Source organism: Phocoena sinus, chromosome 18 (assembly GCF_008692025.1).
Source record: "Phocoena sinus isolate mPhoSin1 chromosome 18, mPhoSin1.pri, whole genome shotgun sequence".
Taxonomy (NCBI): domain Eukaryota; kingdom Metazoa; phylum Chordata; class Mammalia; order Artiodactyla; family Phocoenidae; genus Phocoena; species Phocoena sinus.
Genome location: NC_045780.1, coordinates 15,960,070 through 15,978,086, shown reverse-complemented (window position 1 = coordinate 15,978,086; position 18,017 = coordinate 15,960,070). Strand labels below are relative to the sequence as shown.

Sequence of the window (18,017 nt, the reverse complement as noted above, 5' to 3'; positions counted from 1 at the left end):
ACCAGCTGCAGAGGCTCTCCCCACAAAACCCCACCTCCTCCCACCGGCTGTCCGCCTTTCTCTGAGGCCCTGGCCTCTGGCAAGAAACAGTTGCCTTCCCTACCACTTGGGCTCCAGCCCTGGCAACCCGTTTGCTGTCCTCGCCTGGAATCCTGAGACCAGAGACTGGGGCCAGGCCCCTCGTTTTCCTCACATGTTTATTTTTCCAGATTACTTTTTCAAAGATGATTTAATCAAGTTTCCCCAGGGGGAAAATCCTGGGGTAATTTTGTTCCAGATTGCACTAACTGTACAGATCCCTGGGGAGAGAGCCGGCATTCTACGCTTATTTGTTTCTGAAGAGTATCAGTTCTAAAATTTCACGTTGATTCTCTGCCTCTTTTTTTTAAGGTATAAAGTCAAATCATCTGCAGATAATGATGGTTTTACCCCTTTTTTCCTAATTATTTATACCTCTTGTTTTATTTCCTTCACAAGATGGTGAATGCTACCTCCTTTGTCCTGTTCTTGATTCCAATCATGTTTTCAGGGATGATACTTTTCAAATATTTAAAAACTAGACAAGGGCCCTGACCAGTCAGAATAGAAGGGACAACCCATCAGAACATGTGTCATGTGTGCAGTGACAGACACGACAGGCACAGTAAGCCCTGAGTGTTTTCTCACTGAGCATGATGTCATCTGTTGATCTGCAATAGATTTAAAATAATATTTTAACTTTATTTTACCAAGAGCTTTTTCAGGAGAGAGTCAGGCTCTTCCTAAGCTGGCCTCAACCTATCTTCCAAGCCTTCTATTTCTCAACACGCCTCAGTGTGCACTTGCTTCCTCAGAATTCTTCGGCACCTGTCTAGCATTCCTGGGGAGCTGTCTAGTCACACAAAACAAGGGCTTCAGGATCCCAGGGTTTCATGCCTTCTCGTGGGGCTGCTCTCTGTTTGGGCAACCCTCCCCACCTATAACCTGAGAAACTGCCTCACTTTTCAGGACTCAGCCCAGACATCATTTCTGAAGTCTTCCTCGACTGTCACCCACTGTCTGCGCACCTCCAATCAACAATCAAGAGCTGGTCCCTTTCTGAACGCTCTTACACTGCTGGTGGGAATGTAAATTGGTACAGCCATTATGGAAAACAGTATGGAGGTTCCTCAAAGAACAAAAAAATAAGAGTTACCATATGATCCAGCAGTGCCACTCCTAGGCATATATCTGGACAAAACTGTAATTCGAAAAGATACATGCATCCCAATGTTCACTGCAGCACTATTTATAATAGCCAAGACATGGAAACAACCGAAATGTCCATCGAGAGATGAATGGATAAAGAAGATGTGGTACATATATACAATGGAATATTACTCAGCCATAAAAAAGAATGAAATAATGCCATTTGCAGCAACATGGATGGACCTGGAGATTATCATACTAAATGAAGTAAACCAGACAGAGAAAGACAAATATCATGTGATATCACTTATGCGTGGAATCTAAAATACGACACAAATGAACATATCTACAAAATAGAAACAGACTCACAGACACAGAGAACAGACTTGTGGTTGCCAAGGGGGAGAGGGGATGAGGGAGGGAAGGATTGGGAGTTTGGGATTAGCAGATGCAAACTATTATATATACGACGGATAAACAAGGTCCTACTGTACGGCACAGGGAACTATATTCAATATCCTGTAATAAACCATAATGGAAAAGAATGTATATATGTATAACTGATTCACTTTTCTGTACAGCAGAAATTAATTAACACAACATTGTAAATCAACTCTATACTTCAACACAATTTTTTTAAAAAAAGAGTTGGCCCCTTTCTCCTTTGTGCCTCCCCAGTGGACCCTACACACACTTCTAATGCAGTGCCTTTCACACTACACTTGTATCTGGTTGTTTCCACTTTGTCTCCATTTGCATACTGGGGGCTCCTCCACCCTTAACACAGAGTGAGTGCAGGGTTTGCCGCTTAATTAGCACTCAGTAAATATTTGTTGAATAAATGAGTGAATGAGTGACTCTTACTCTGAGCATGAAGATTTATCATGTAAAACAGATATATTTTTTTCAGTGTGAAACTGATGCATTTTCATTCCTCTTAACTTATGATGCCTTGTGAAGAGCAGTGCAAGTATCATTGTTCAGATTATCTATAATTGCACAACTGCTCCAAGTGGTGTAAAACAACAATGATCATTTATTATTATTATATCTGGGGGCTGACTGGGCTCAGCAGACAGACAGATGGTGGCTGGCACTGTGGTCATCAGTAAGCTTCCTCATTCACGTGGCTCATGGTGACATGCTCGCTGGAGCTGGGACCTCAGCTGTCAGCCAGAACACCACACAGGGCCCTGGGCTTTTTCACAGCATGGAGACAAGGATTTAAGAGCACATGTACTGAGAGAAGGAGAACCCAAGGAAGCTGTACCACTTATGATCTAGCCTCAGAAATGGTGGTTTGCTGGTAAATGTATAACAACCAGCTGGGTGTGTGTGTATGATTGTGATTGTAGCATTTGCTGGCTTCTGCAATATAAATAATCTCACCATGGCCATCTTCAGGCTACTGACATGACTCCACTGGGCGTGGAGCTGGGGAAAAATGTGCAAGATCATTGGCTCCCTGGCAGCAAGGGCTCCAGCACACGACAGCCCAGCAGTCACATGGCACCGCTTTCTCTGTGGCTTGTTGGTTGAAGCAATCCAAAGATCCACCCAGGTTCAAGGGGAGGAGACAGATTCTGCTTCTTGATGGGGCACTGGCGAGGTCACAGTGTCAGAAGAGAATATGGGATGAGGCGGTCTTGTTAAGGCCACCTTTGGAAAACCCAATCTACCCCAACCACCAAAAACAAAAAATCCCAAGAACTGCACAGAAGAAAGTGTGACGTACACAGAGCCTCCAGAGGATAGGCCGGTGAGGAAGTTCCACTGGAAGAAGATGGGAGGGGCAGGTAAGAGCAAAACCTCCCCTGGGATAAACAATATGATGGAGAGGAGCGAAAGAATAGAAACCACAGTTATACAGAGAGGAAATCTGCAAGTACAGATCTTTTCTCCTGCTTTGATTTAAAACTCCAGGAGTAGAACATTCATTCATTCGGTAACTGTGTTTACTACATGCCAGACACTGTTCTAAGTGCTGGAATGAAGCAGTAAACAAAACAGAAATCCCTACTGTACTAGTTTGCAGGAGCAGCCATAACAAAGTACCACATCGGGGAGCTTAAACAACAGAAATGGAGGCTTGGAGTCCAAGATCAAGGTGTTGTCAGGGTTGGTTTCTTCTGAGATCTCTCTCCTTGGCTTGTAGATGTCCAGCTTCTCCTACCTGTGTCTTCATGTGATCTTTCCTCTCTGTGTCCTAATTTCCTCTTCTTGTAAGGACACCAGTTGTATTGGATTAGGGCCCACCCTAGTGACCTCCTTTTAACTTTTAAACTTACCTCTTTAAAGACACAATCTCCAAATACAGTTACATCCTGAGGGGTTAGGACTTCACCATACGAAATTTGGGGGCACACAACACATCCTGTAACACCCACCTTCATGAAGGTTATATTCTAGGACGTCACATGGTGCCCTCTTAGCAACATCACGTGGTTGTGGCCGTAGAAACGGTGGCATGGGATGCCCAGGGGAAGCCTGCAGGTATTGGCACGGACTTCAAGGTGGGATCAACTCGGTGGAACAGTTCATGCTCCCCAGCTACCCAGTGGCTCAGGCTGTTGCTATTCTCCAACAGAGACACATTCCTACACAGTTTTTCCCCTGTCCTTTCCTGCTTCCCTTGTTCTCCTTCTCCCAAGAACCCTCCCCCAATAGACCTCAGGCTCTGCTTCTGGAGAATCTTACATATACAAGACAGTCACACTGCATTACACCAAGAGGCACGTGATAGATGGTCGACCCACACTTTGTGGTGTTAAATTAACCTCTAGATAAAGATGATAGACTGATCCCTCCACCATACAATGGTATATTTCACTTAGACATAGAATCTGTGGTGCTATTTGGGGCAATACAAATGTCTAGTTTCCCCATCAATCATTCATCCAGTGGTTTTAAAAATGATGAATGAAAATGCCAAAAATATCATTAGGTATGTGAAATAGTGGTTTCTTTCTGATTCTGTCGCTTCTTCTACATATATCAGCCAAGGTTCTTCTGCAGAGCTTTCCCACATCAACAGGGGCTGTTTGATAGCATGGTCTACAGTTTCTAAATGAAAGGTGGCATACGTGGTTCATTCTTTCAACTGTCCTTTAATTTCAAATAATTTTCAGAGAAGTTGAGTTAATAGCCTTAATTGCGCTTTAAATGGTGACAAGTGAGTTTTCTCTGTCTTTTTAAATCATTAGTATCATTGTAGATTCATGGATTTTAGAGATTGAATAGATTTCAATTAACCACAAACATTATTCTTTTTCTTTTTTTTTTTTTTTTTTCTGCGGTACGCGGGCCTCTCACTGTTGTGGCCTCTCCCGTTGTGGAGCACTGGCTCCGGACGCGCAGGCTCAGCGGCCATGGCTCACGGGCCCAGCCGCTCCGCGGCATGTGGGATCTTCCTGGACCGGGGCACGAACCCGCGTCCCCTGCATCGGCAGGCAGACTCTCAACCACTGCGCCACCAAGGAAGCCCAAACATTATTCTTTTTGATGGTCAAATTCTCACAGTTTTGGTCAGTGGCAGCCTACTCAAGTTGGCTCCTTTTGACATGACAAGAAAACTTCCTTGATTTCTGGAAAAACATGTCTCAGGTTCACTTTGTACCTTCCTTTTCCTATGCCCAGAAACAGTCATTTATCAGTGGAGCCCGGGCAGGGGATGGTATTAGCGGCTAAGATCTGTGCACAAGGGTGATATTCATGGCTCCTGGGATATTGTTGCTATTAGCCCATCACAATAAGCAGAAGTATACATGCATATTTTTTAAAGTCATGAGTTCATTAAAATTTTTTAATTTAAATTTAATACTATATAGTATTTTATATAACTTACTTGATGTTATAATTGTATCCCTTTTCTTTTACATTGAAAATCTTGATTCCTAATCTTATTAATACAATTACTTGTATGCTTTGTGATACAATAGAAAGTTTCAAAATAACAATACGAACACTACTAAAAAAATAAAACGACCAAGGTGAGATTCCAAATTCCTTTGTAGTTTTTTTATCCTTCAATTACATTCCACTGAGGAGGCAGAGTCAAAACACTGTGCCCTAAAGTCAGTTGAAATAACTCCTTCCTCCTCTGTGTGGGTACAGTACTATTAGATGTATGATTATGCTCATGTGTTTGTTTCCAATTTTAAGAATTGTTTTCAGAGTTATTCAAAGACCAAAACCTTCTAGAAAGGTATTCACAAAGGGGTCTTGCTTCTACCCCTGCTTCCTCTTTTGTTTCCCTCATAAATAACTGTTTTTATTAATTTGGTGTTTTTCTTCAAGTATTTCTTTGTGAAAATGTAAACAAATACCTAGGTATATATTCTTATTTTCTTTCTTACACAACATGTAGCAGTATCCTAGACCTTGCTGTTTGTTTCACTTCGTATATATTGGAGGTTTCTTCGTATCAGCCACTGAAGCCTTTGCTCAATTTTTTACAGCTGCTTAGTGCTCTGCCGTGCGGACATGCCATAGTTTACTTAAGTTGTTCCCTATTGCTGGAGAATTGGATTCTTTCCCATCTTTTGCAGTTTCAAACAATACTCCAGTTAGTTGAATAACCTTCTGCAAGTATCACTTTGTACTTGTATAAGCGTACCCGAGGGATAGACGTCTAGAAATGGAATTGCTGAGTCAACAGGTAAATGCATCTACAATTTCACTAGTGCTGACAAACGCACCGCTATAGGGTTTGTAACATTTTGCATTCTTACCAGCACGGTATAAGGGAGCCTATTTTCTCACAGTTTTGCTAACAGAGGGTATTGTCAAACTTCTGCATTTTTGCCAATCTGATAGAAGAGAAATGCAATATTTATTTTCAACTGCACTTCCCTGTAATTGATGCTGGAAATTTTTTCATATGTTAAAGAGTCATTTGCATTTGTCTGCAATCAATGTATTCATATCCTTTGGCCATTTATCTATTGGGTTATTAGTCTTTTTCTGCTTGATTTCAGAAGCTCTTTGTAAAATGAGCATGGTGGATATAGCAGAAACACAACAAAGTCTGTCTTCACAGAGCCAGATTCCCAGGAATGATCCCTTTCTGTGACTAGTGCTGCCAGAAAGAATTCTCTATTTTCAACACGGAGACTGAGACCATAGCAGTGATGATTAATGTTGCCATTGCCTTCATTTGTGAGCAATTTTCCAATTTGACCTACTCTTCCAGCAACATAATCTATATTCCTAATGGAATAAATCAATTTCCAGAAGTAGGGGAAAGTGTACTCTTGCAGTTACAGAAAATCATGTTCTCAGAAATATTTAAAGAAATGGGGAAGTTTTATGACATATTATTACATGAAAAGGCAAGACACAAAATAGTATGCACAGTATAAAACCAACTGTTTAGAATATACCTAACTGCAAGTGCAGGAAAAAGACTGGAAGACTATACGTCAAAGTGTTTACAGTACTTACCTCTGAGTATTGGGATTATGGATGATTTTAATTTTCTTCTTCACCTTTGTTCTATTTTCTAATTTCTTTTTATCATGAACATGTATTGCTTTGAAGACTAACAAGAATGATGACACCATTTTTAAAAATAAGAGTACTGAACAAAATTTAAGCTAAACTCTTATCTTGAGTAAAAAGGAGCTGTTGATTTGGTGCAAAGTATGGGAGAGGGAAGCTTGTCCTTTTCGATTACATGAGCTCATTGATGCTGAAGTTCAATTTATTTTTAGTGCCTGTTCACATTTAGCAATAGTAATCTCTTACTATTTCCTTACTATTACCTATCTATTACTGTCTAATACTCTCTCCTTACTATTTCCTTACTATTACCTATCTATTACTGTCTAATACTCTTTCCTTACTATTTCCTTACTATTACCTATCTATTACTGTCTAATACTCTTTCCTTACTATTTCCTTACTATTACCTATTAACTATCTTACTATCTCCTCCAGAGACTTTAAGATTTACTTGGAGTAGCAAACGCGAATTGTGCATCACTGAGGATCCCAAGGTTTTATGTAAGAATACTCTACCAACTCATCTAAATCAACTCTACTTCAACTTCAAATTTCTAATTAGTGCACAGTTCTAGGCACTGAGACCAGGTACCTTAGCCCTGTCCTTGCTTCCTCTACCTTCCTCCCATGCAACCACCTGATCACCTGTTGAGTCTCTCTTTGAAATACTCCTTGTAGCATCTATTCCTCTCTGATTCCCCAGCTACAATACTACTCATGTCTCAGACTGTCTGCCACCTCCATTATTAGAGCAATCTTCTGCATTAGAAAAGAAGAACGGAGCTTCCCTGGTGGCGCAGTGGTTAGGAATCCGCCTGCCAATGCAGGGGACATGGATTCGAGCCCTGGTCCAGGAAGATCTCACATGCCGCAGAGCAACGAAGCCCGCGTACCACAACAACTGAGCCTGCGCTCTAGAGCCTACAAGCCACAACTGCTGAGCCCACGTGCCACAACTACTGAAGCCCACGCGCCTAGAGCCCATGCTCCGCAACAAGAGAAGCCACTGCAATGAGAAACCCGTCGACACCACTAGAGAAAGCCCACGCGCAGCAACGAAGACCCAATGCAGCCAAAAATAAATAAATAAATTTTTTTAAAAAAAAGAATGCTTAAAAAACGATAAATTAGGAATCTTAGAATGACTAAGTAAGGGCACAGGATGGGTTTAGAGACCCCCTAAATCTTCATCTCCAAAGAACTGTTACCAGTTGACTGGTTTGGGCAGTTCACCGAAAAGCTCCACCCACGAAACTTGTCTTTATTTGACCTAACTTAATGCTTAGTTTACGCAAACAGCCCTAGCCTCAGGGCATTTGTCAAAAAAAATGAGTGTAATTGTTTAATATCACAGCTGCCTGAGGCTGTGTTACCAGCTGGGGCTAATAAGAGGCTGACCAATAATTTAGGAATAACTGGGGAGTAAGATGGAAGCTTTTAAAAGTTCTACCGTATTTCTGGGAATCTGGAAGGTCACGTGCCTGTGAGTGTGCACATGCCCCCAAAAGACCCGAGGAGGCTGTCATGCCTCACTTCAGGCTGACCTTGAGGCCCTGCACAAGTGGAAAGTGAAGGCTCAGGCAGAACTGCAAACCGTCTTCCTGAGCACTGAAGGCATGTCCACACACACACACCACACAGGCCCTCAGCAAAGGGAGCTCTTAGTTCAGTCATTAGCTGGCCACTAAGCTAATTAAGCAGACTTCAGGGGCCACACACGACAGAAAATACAGACTGTACAGAATTAGTCCGGGAAAGTCACTAAACAAACAAATAGTGTCAACAACAAAACAACAACAAGCCTGAGGAGGGGGAAACCTCATTTTGAGAATTATCACATTATATTGTTTGTAATGTATTATTTAAGATTATATTATTTTAAATGTTCACTTTTAACATAAAGTTATATGACACGCAAAGAAGCAAAAAAGAATGGCTCACAATCGGGGGAGAAGGCAGGCAATAGAAACTGATTCTGAGTGATTTTATTTTTGGTTAAAAACTGTCTCTGAGGAACTGCAAATGTTGACTTACAGACCAAGATATTAAACAGCTGCTATAAACATGATCAAAGGACTAAAAGAAACCTTGCTTAAAGAATTAAAGGAAAGAATGAGAATGATGTATGACCAAATAGGGAATATCAATAAAGAGATAGAAATTATTTTTTAAAAAGAACCAAATAGAAATTCTGGCCTTGAAAATAAAAAATAGAGGGGCTCACAGCAGATTTGAGCTGGCAGAAGAAAAAATCAGTGAACTTGAAGACAGGTCAATTAAGATTATCCAGTCTAAGCAACAGAAAGGCAAAAGAATGAAGAAAACTGAACAGAGCCTCAGAGACCTGTGGGACACCATCAAGCTACTAATATAAATATAATAGGAATCCTAGGAGGAGAGGAGAGAATGAAAGAGGAAGAAAGAATATAGGAATAAATAAACTTCTCAAACGTGAGGAAAATCTGCATCAAATCTGTACATCCAAGAAGCTCAACAAACTCTAAGTAGTATAAGCTCAAAGAGGTCCACATTTAGACACACCATAGTCAAACTGTCAAAAGACAGAGACAAAGAGGGAATCTTGAAAGCAGCAAGAGAAATGATTCATCACATACAACTCCTCCCCACCACACTGAAACATGATTCCCCCGGAAGCCTGCTCCTGGACACAGTCCAGGTACAATGTGAAATAACGATCATTTGCGAGTCATCAACAGCACCAGCCTATTGGTGAAGTCAAAGATGGAAGATGAAGTCTTTGCAACCTTTCATCTTCTCCCTCAAGTTTTTAGAGTCTCTCATTTGGTTCCCTATCTTGGCCCTCTCCACCCTGTGACTCAGGACTGAGAGGGGTCTTTGCAACCAGTGTTAAGGGAGCCTATGAAAGCGACATCACTAGGGATCTGATGTGACAATGACTGCCTGTCCTCTGAGGGCTACAGGACTTGCCCAGTTGGGAAATATAGCTAAGCAGTAAGTAACTGTTGGCTTTAGATCGGAGAGGACTGGCTGTAAACATAGTTTGATATATAACATTTCCTTTAAAAATAAGTTCCTAGCCTTGAATTATAAGATTGAAGATTAGGCATGCGTCTTTGACTCATGTTTTTATATCTATATAGACACATATTTACAGTTTTATATTGTACTTTATATCTAAATAGGCATCAATGTATTTGATATTGTACTTATTTTATCTCTTTCTCAAAGATAATTTAAGTGGAATGATAAAAACTTCAGAGATAAATTTTTTTCCAGCATTCTAACCCAGAAGACTGCCATTCAGTCAATGGACATTTACTGAACAGCTATTATGTACCAGACATTGTGCTAGATGCTGGACATAGAGATGGGGGACGAAGTGTTCCCAGCGGGACAGGAGGGGTGTATGCTCAGTCTGAACCTGGTGGGAGAGTTTCAGAAGAAGCTGCCTAGGAGAGCGGACTCCTTATCTGAGTCTTGAAGTGTTAGTTAGCTGGACAAAGTGAAGTGGGCTTAGGCCAGACATCGAGGGAGAGAGAATAGCATGGCGTGGAAGCGGGGAAAACTCGGCACATTTGAGGAATTCCAGGTGGCCAGAGCCTGGGTGTCAGGGGAGATAGCTGAAAGGTAAGGCTAAGATTTGTAGGGGCAAGTCATGGTTATCCCAGCATGCCATTCTAAGAAGACTGAAAATGACACAAAATAGGAATTACAGTTATTCTTATTTCCTATTTATTGAGCACTTGCTGTGTGCCAGGCACTGTGCTAGGCACTCAACATACCAATTTATTCCCCACAAGAGCCCTACGAGGTAGGTTCTGCTTTAAACGGATAAAGTATACTCCGTTGGGAAAAGGAGTCCACAAAGAGACTAGAACCAAAAGGGAAGTAGGAGGAAAACAGAATAGCCTGGCCTTATAGACGTCAAGAGGGATAAGGACTAAACAACTAGCGGCGAGTGGTGATCTTGTCAGTGGAGTTAGGGGACAGAAGACCGCTGTAGGACAAGGGTGCGGATGCAATACATGAATGGGGATAGTGATCGCCAACTGCTCTTTTACGAAGACTATTTACTTTTTCCTTTTTTTTTTTTTTTTTAACCACAAGGCGCAGCATGTGGGATCTTAGTTCCCCGACCAAGGATTAAACCCGTGCCCCCCGCAGGGGCAGCATGGAGCCCTAACCACTGGACCACCAGGGAAGCCCCTAAGAAGACTATTTAAGGAGGAGAGGGCTAGCCATAGGTAGAGGGAGTCAGAGGATTCTGTTTTGGGTTGGTTGGTTGCTTTTAAAATGAGACAGACTTGAGCACGTTTTTGTGCTGAGATGTCAGGATAAGCAGAGGGCGAGATGTGAATGGCCCATGAGTGAGGGATCACTGACGAAAAGGTCACTGTGCAGTCAGCAGGAGATGGGGGGAAGGCCTGGCCTTGCCTGGGAGCCCAGAGGAGGACATTAAAGATGGATGTGGATGCCAAGAGGGTGAGCTGCGAGTTTCAGCTCATGAACCTGTTTTCTCCACGAGTAGGAACCCAGATTCTCTGAGAACAAGGGGTGTCCCTGAATACTTGACTTATGATATGTGTCTTTCTATAATACATTTATTCAACGAGTGCCTTAAGCAGATCTCTCCTGCTGCTGCTCAAGTGGGGAGCTCGATTCAGGGGGAAAATTGTGTGCCGTGAACCCTGAGTGCTCTCTGACTTACAGTCTGTAGTTCTACTCTCAAGGGACTCCGTGGACTGGGCCAGCTGCCTTGAATTGAATTCACTCATCTTTGCAGCTGTCTCGTCTTCATAAAGGCAGACACACTGTTTCTTTGTGGAGAGCAGCCCTAAAAGGAAAGGCCACTAAAAGCAACGACTGGTGTTAGACCTGCAGAAAGTGTGAGGCCATAAAGGGCCAGAAAATAATGGCTGGGGTAACGTGGATGGGGTGAAATGTAGAACTGGGTGATAGTTGGTATCTGTGGTAAAAAGGAAAGAGGAATTAATTAAACTGTTTCAGCAAGTTGTCTAGTTAGTGCAAACATTGCTTATGGAGTAAGAAATAAAGCTCTAGTGTAATTTGGAAGGTGATCACTTTCGGCACGGGGATATGTCCAGGAAACACGTAGAAGAAAGTCAGAAGCCTGCACAAATGTTTCCTTATTGTGCAGGGGACACACTGGAGACAGACAGGTCTCACACAGGAAAGGGGACTTCTGTAAACCTTATTTTGTCGTTTGTTGGAAAATACAGTTATTTTCTTTAGTGATAGCGTTCAGTGTTTTTAAATTTGCTTATTAGCGTGGGTGTCTGTATATTTTCCTTCAGTTGGAGGGTTGTATGAGGAGGGGAGGTTTCATTTGAAATTAGTGACCAAGTTGCTAAATGTTTTTACTATCAATCAGTCCAGTGCTTGATACATACATCTCTTAGACACACACAAACACACACACACACAGCCACGCACATGCCAGCTATGTGTCCTTCCTTCTCCCCTACTGCCTGTTCCCAAGTCAGAAAGTAGAAAAACAAGGAGGAAACCTGGAAATCGCCTGAAGGGACTCACGGTGCTCTAGGGTGTGGTGCTCAGCGAGGCCCACAGCTGCTTCCGAGAAAGCCCAACGTGGAAATCGATGCCCTTGCCATGTGTACACACCCGTTGTCTCCCCTGCACTCCAACTGCTGTCCCATGTCCAGTCCTTTTTCTCATCTCTCAACCCATCTTGGTTACCAGAATTTTGGGGATAGTTCTGAGATCTGATACCTCAGATAACGGCAATGTGTGGAGATCCTCCCTCCCTCTCTCTCCTTCTTTCCTTCTCTTCTTTCTTTCTTTCTTTCTGCCTTTCCTTTCCTTTATTTCCTTCCTTCCTTTCTTTCTTTCCTTCTTTCTTCCTCCCTCCCTCCCCCCTTCTTCCCTCCTTTCTTTCTTCCTTCCTTTCTTCCTTTCTTTGTTTCCTTCCTTCCTTCCTTCTTTCTTTCTCTCTCCCTAGCTTTTATTTTACTGTGATATACAATGCATTTACTGGAGTAAATAAAACATTTGTATACAGCTTAGCACTTTTTTATTATAACATATAGGCAACTGCCACCAAGTAAAGAAAAGGGATACTCCTGGCCCCTCAGAAGCCCCTCTCATGTCCTCACCCAATCACAACCCTCAGTGTCCTACCTCCCCACTCCCTCTCTCACACACAAGTAATTACTTTTTTTAAAAAATTTTATTTTATATTGGAGTATATTTGACTCACAATGTTGTGGTAGTTTCAGGTGTACAGCAAAGTGATTCAGTTATGCATACACATATATCTATTCTTTTTCAGATTCTTTTCCCATATAGGTTATTACAGAGTATTGAGTAGAGTTCCCTGTGCTATATAGTATCAACAGGTCCTTGTAAGTTATCTGTTTTATATACAGTAGTGTATATATGTTAATCTCAACTTCCTAAGTAATTATTATCTTGACTTAATGGGACTTACTTCCTTGCTTGTCTTTTTGTGTTGTCACTTAAGTATATTTCCTTAAACAACAGAGTTTAACTTTGCTTGTTTGGGAACTTTTTCTTTCAAAGTCTTTGATCCTGATTCTTTCTTTCAATATTATAAAGTTCATCCACATTGTTGCACGTAGCTATGCTCTCCATCGCATGAACAGACCACCACACTTGAACTCCATTCTATTGTGACAGTCATTGGATTGCTTGCAGTGTTGAGCTCTTGTGAACATAGCTGCTTGAACATTCCTGTACAGGTAACCTGGACACAATTTAGAAGTTCCCTCAGGGCATGTATCTGGGAGTGGAGCAGCTGAGTCATAATGTGTCCTCATTATTGTTCAATATTACTGGCTACCATGTGAGAATTCCTCTTTCCCACATCCTAGCCAACATTCAGTGTCATCTTTCACCTTTTGGTTTTAAACTTCTGTTCCCAAAATAGATTCTTCTACTAAAATCGACTCCTCCAGGTCTGTGGGTCTCACCTTCTGTTTCCCACATGGCTTATAACAGAAGATATGCACATGTGTGGCCCCCTGCTGTGAGCACACCCAATCAGAAGGTTATGAACAATTCCCAAGTGAGAAAGCCAAAACCTCAGATGTATTCTGGTTGATGAATCACTTGGGGCTGTGGCACTTGATTTTTTAAAAGCAAAACAAAACTGTGACACACCTCTAAAGTGATCATGTCACACGTGTGTGTCCTGACACTCTGGTTGAGAACCATTGTCCTTGCTGGCTGATATTCTATTATTTCAGTAGCCTTGAGCTTGAACGTACTGACTACCTCTTCAGTGCAAAACCATGACCAGCCAGCGTCTTTCTCTACCACAGCTTGTCCCTCACAAATACCACCAAGGGGACAAAGAGAACAATGGTTAAAATGTCCCAATAATGAACCCTCTTACACTGTTGGTGGGAATGTAAATTGATACAGCCACTATGGAGACCAGTATGTAGGTTCCTTAAAAAACTAAAAAAAGAGCTACTGTATGACCCAGCAATCCCACTCCTGGGCATATATCCGGAGAAAAACATGGTGCAAAAGGATACATGCACCCCAATGTTCATTGCAGCACTGTTTACAATAGCCAAGACATGGAAGCAACCTAAATGTCCATCGACAGAGGAATGGATAAAGAAGATGTGGTACATATATACAATGGAATATTACTCAGCCATAAAAAAGAATGAAATAATACCATTTGCAGAAACATGGATGGACCTAGAGATTACCATTCTAAGTGAAGTAAGTCAGACAGAGAAAGAGAAATATCATATGATATTGCTCACATGTGGAATCTTTACAAAATGATACAAATGAACTTATTTACAAAACAGAAACCGACTCACAGACTTAGAGAACGAACTTATGGTTACCAGGGGTGAAGGGTGAGGGGAAGGGTTAGATTGGGAGTTTGGGATTGACATGTACACACTGCTATATGTAAAATACATAACCAACAAGGACCTACTGTATAGCACAAGGAACTAAACTCAATACTCTGTAGTAACCTAAATGGGAAAAGAATTTGAAAGAGAATAGATACATGTATATGTAAAAAAAAAAACTGTAAGATTAAAAAATCATTCCCAGTAATGGCACAGACTCCAGGGCTTGCGCTCTGGGACGTGATACTCAAGGGACATGTTCTCTCTGGTGCCCTCACAGGGTTGGACCAGCTGGCCTGGACTTGGCCAGCAGCCCTGTCCTCCGTCACAGTCACCCCACCACCCTGGCTGACCAAGACAATGTTTCCCTTCAAGGTGAGCAAGTGGATGGAGCTCGCCTGCTTCCACTCACTGGTGGCCTCCTCATCCAGCACTCGCCAGAAGAAACGAATCCACAAGCTGCAGGAAGAAAAGGTGTTTCGGGAAGAGATGAGACATTTCCGTGAGAAGATAGAAGGCTTCAGGGAAGAGATGCGGAATTTCCGTGGCAAGATCTGCGCTTTCAGGGGCCAGATCTTGGGCATTTGGGAAGGGGAGAGACCTTTCTGGGAAGAGGAGAAAACCTTCTGGAAAGAGGAAAAAGCCTTCTGGGAAATGGAAAAATCTTTCTGGGAAGAAGAGAAAGCCTTTTGGAAAAAGTACCGAATCTTCTGGAAGGAAGATAAGGCCTTCTGGAAGGAGGACAATGCCGTGTGGGAAAGAGACAGGAACCTCCTTCAGGAGGACAAGGCGCTGTGGGGGGAAGAAAAGGCCCTGTGGGAGGAGGAAAGCGCCCTCCTGGAGGAGGAGAAGGCCCTCTGGGTGGAAGGGGGTGCTCAGGCTGTGGAGGAGCAGAGGCTAGCAGGGGGGCACCGCAACATCATGGGCACAGGAGACGAAGGGCTGGGGGGTCCACACTGCTGGATTGGGACTCGAGTCTGGGGTGACCCCATGTGCTGAAGAAAATATGCTCTTATTTGTCTCCTGTCTCCAAAAGATCTAATAAAGTTCTGAGGAGAGGTCTGGAAAACCAACTTCTGTAAGGAGCCCAGCTGCATTTTTTCAGGTTTTGTGATTCTCAGAGGTCGTACTCCCGTCCTCCAGGCTGCACTGCTGTCCACAGAGCTTGGTTCCGTGAGCAGCTCCCCGTGAGCACGGCATGTGTGGGTGGGTGTAAGTGGAGACCCTGGACTCTCCTGAAGAGTCAGAACGGGGATGGGGGTGAGGGCAATGCCAGCAAGAGACACGTAGGGACAGGGGGCGGAAATATCTCTGCCTCTGCAGAGCTGTGGGGCAGTCATTTCTCCTCCACTCTGGGCAGTCTTGGAGGCTGGGAGCGGGCTGACAGCTTCCCAGAAAAGGCTGCAGCACTGTTAACAATTCATCTGTGGTTTGTCCTCACCTGGCAGGCCATTTAGAACACAGAGGCAGCATTCCCCCCAACTCACTCACTCACGGATCCAGGTTTCCACCAAACTTCTCAACTGCCCATTCTCCGTAGCGTGAGAAAGGGGCGTGCCATTAGGCTAAGGCTCTAGGGCTCCGCCCACAAGAGCACTGCCCTTCCCTGACAGAGTCCTGTGGACCAGGCAGGGCCATCTGGGAGGTGTCAGGGAGACCTCCCTGCCCCGATGCTCCCATTCACGCAGGTCTCACATACCTGTATTTCTGCATTATCAGTTCCCTCCTTTGTGTTTCCCTCATTCCATTCACTTAAAATTAAAATGCCCCAGGGAGGTAGTACATTAAATGAATGTACACTAATGTGGTCAGCAACTTACATGCCTAACTTCTCCTCTGGGATTAGACCATCCATATGGGCATTGATATCGAAGGGACCAGAATGTGGGCAGAAAGAAATGTCAAGGCCAACATCGCCTGCTTCCCCTTTTCTTGGGCCTGGCCCTCACTGTCATGCACGCAGCAACTTACTTTGCCTTTGTGCATCCCTTACTATTTGATAAGCACGTTCACATCTGCCAACTCATGTAAGCTTCACCACAACTCTGCGGGTTGACAGGGAAGGTACATAAACCCATTGTACAGGTGAGGAAACAGAGACCTGGAAAAGCAGAGGGGCTGCACATGGCCAGGCAGGTAGCAAATGGAAGGTCCAGGACCAGAGCTCACATCGTCTGCCCATTGGTCCCACTCCTTTTCTAACACAGCCGGGTCATGGGATGTGGCTTTAGAGTAGCTCAGCCAATGATGGCATCAGGGCTGGATGAGCCTAAAGCACTTGGAGATTTCACTGTGGTTTGGGGTGGCGGTCGAGAAACAGGGCAAGGAGGGGACAGGGTCCGCCTAGTTGTGCTGAGCAGACGTCCAGGTACAGGAGAGTGGGCCAACTCCAAGAGCAGTCTCCATGGCTCCGTGTCACTCTGAGAAAGCTGATGCCCCGTGCTAGGCCTCTGACCCTCAGGACTGGTGCTCCGTGCTCGGCCTCTGACCCTCAGGACTGGTGCTCCGTGCTCGGCCTCTGACCCTCAGGACTGGTGCTCCGTGCTCGGCCTCTGACCCTCAGGACTGGTGCTCCGTGCTCGGGCTCTGACCCTCAGGACTGGTGCTCCGTGCTCGGCCTCTGACCCTCAGGACTGGTGCTCCGTGCTCGGCCTCTGACCCTCAGGACTGGTGCTCCGTGCTCGGCCTCTGACCCTCAGGACTGGTGCTCCGTGCTCGGCCTCTGACCCTCAGGACTGGTGCTCCGTGCTAGGCCTCTGATCCTCAGGACTGGTGCTCCGTGCTCGGCCTCTGATCCTCAGGACTGGTGTTCCGTGCTCGGCCTCTGATCCTCAGGACTGAGTCAGGGCCAGGGCGCTGGGAGCCGCTTTCTCCTTTGCCACAGACCGAGTTTTGCATCCTCAGCTCCCAGCAGGCCCCTGAGCAAAGGCGTCAGAAGCGGAGGGAATGAGATGCTGGTGTAGAGAATCAGATTTCAAGGGGAGACAGCTAGGGGCCCTCATGCAAGGAGACCTGTCCAGTGGATGGTGTGCAGGATGGTGGGAACCCCAGTGCAGCAAGAGCTGCAGATTCAGCAGTTCCAGGGGTTCTGCCCCAAACAAAAGCAAACAGATTGTTGACCTTAAGCCCAAAGAAATGTAAACCAGGTGGAGGCAGGAACTGGGAATGTGCATTTCCCTCCCCCAACAGCATCCCACAGAAAGCACTGGGAGAGACAGCTGCCATGTGAAGGACTGGAGGAGGACAGGTGGGTCCCTCTGTGAGTCCACCCTTCTTCCAGCCAACTGATATACATGTCCACTGTTCCAGCTCTGTCCTCTTAGGTCTCAGTGGTGAACACACCAGTGCATCCCAGCGTGACGTGCCTAGCTCATCTTTGGGACTTGTGACATAGTTTTAACATCTAATTCAGAACCAGAAGAACAAAGGGTCATGTATAACTGATTACTGCTAATAGTCATATAAGTAGCATGAACTGGTGAAACG

At 44.1% G+C, this 18,017-nt stretch overlaps 1 protein-coding gene across 1 annotated transcript; it reads left to right on the top strand.

Moving 5' to 3' along the window:
• Window positions 1-14,817: 14,817 nt before the first annotated feature.
• Window positions 14,818-15,530, top strand: CCDC70 (coiled-coil domain containing 70). Its single transcript, XM_032611698.1, has one exon. It carries the CDS (start codon window positions 14,892-14,894, stop codon window positions 15,528-15,530), a length of 639 nt encoding a protein of 212 aa, XP_032467589.1. The 5' UTR covers window positions 14,818-14,891.
• Window positions 15,531-18,017: the final 2,487 nt, after the last annotated feature.

Bases quoted from the DNA above. Each gene is read 5' to 3' on its own strand.
- CCDC70 (XM_032611698.1), top strand. From the start codon at position 14,892: ATGTTTCCCTTCAAGGTGAGCAAGTGGATGGAGCTCGCCTGCTTCCAC.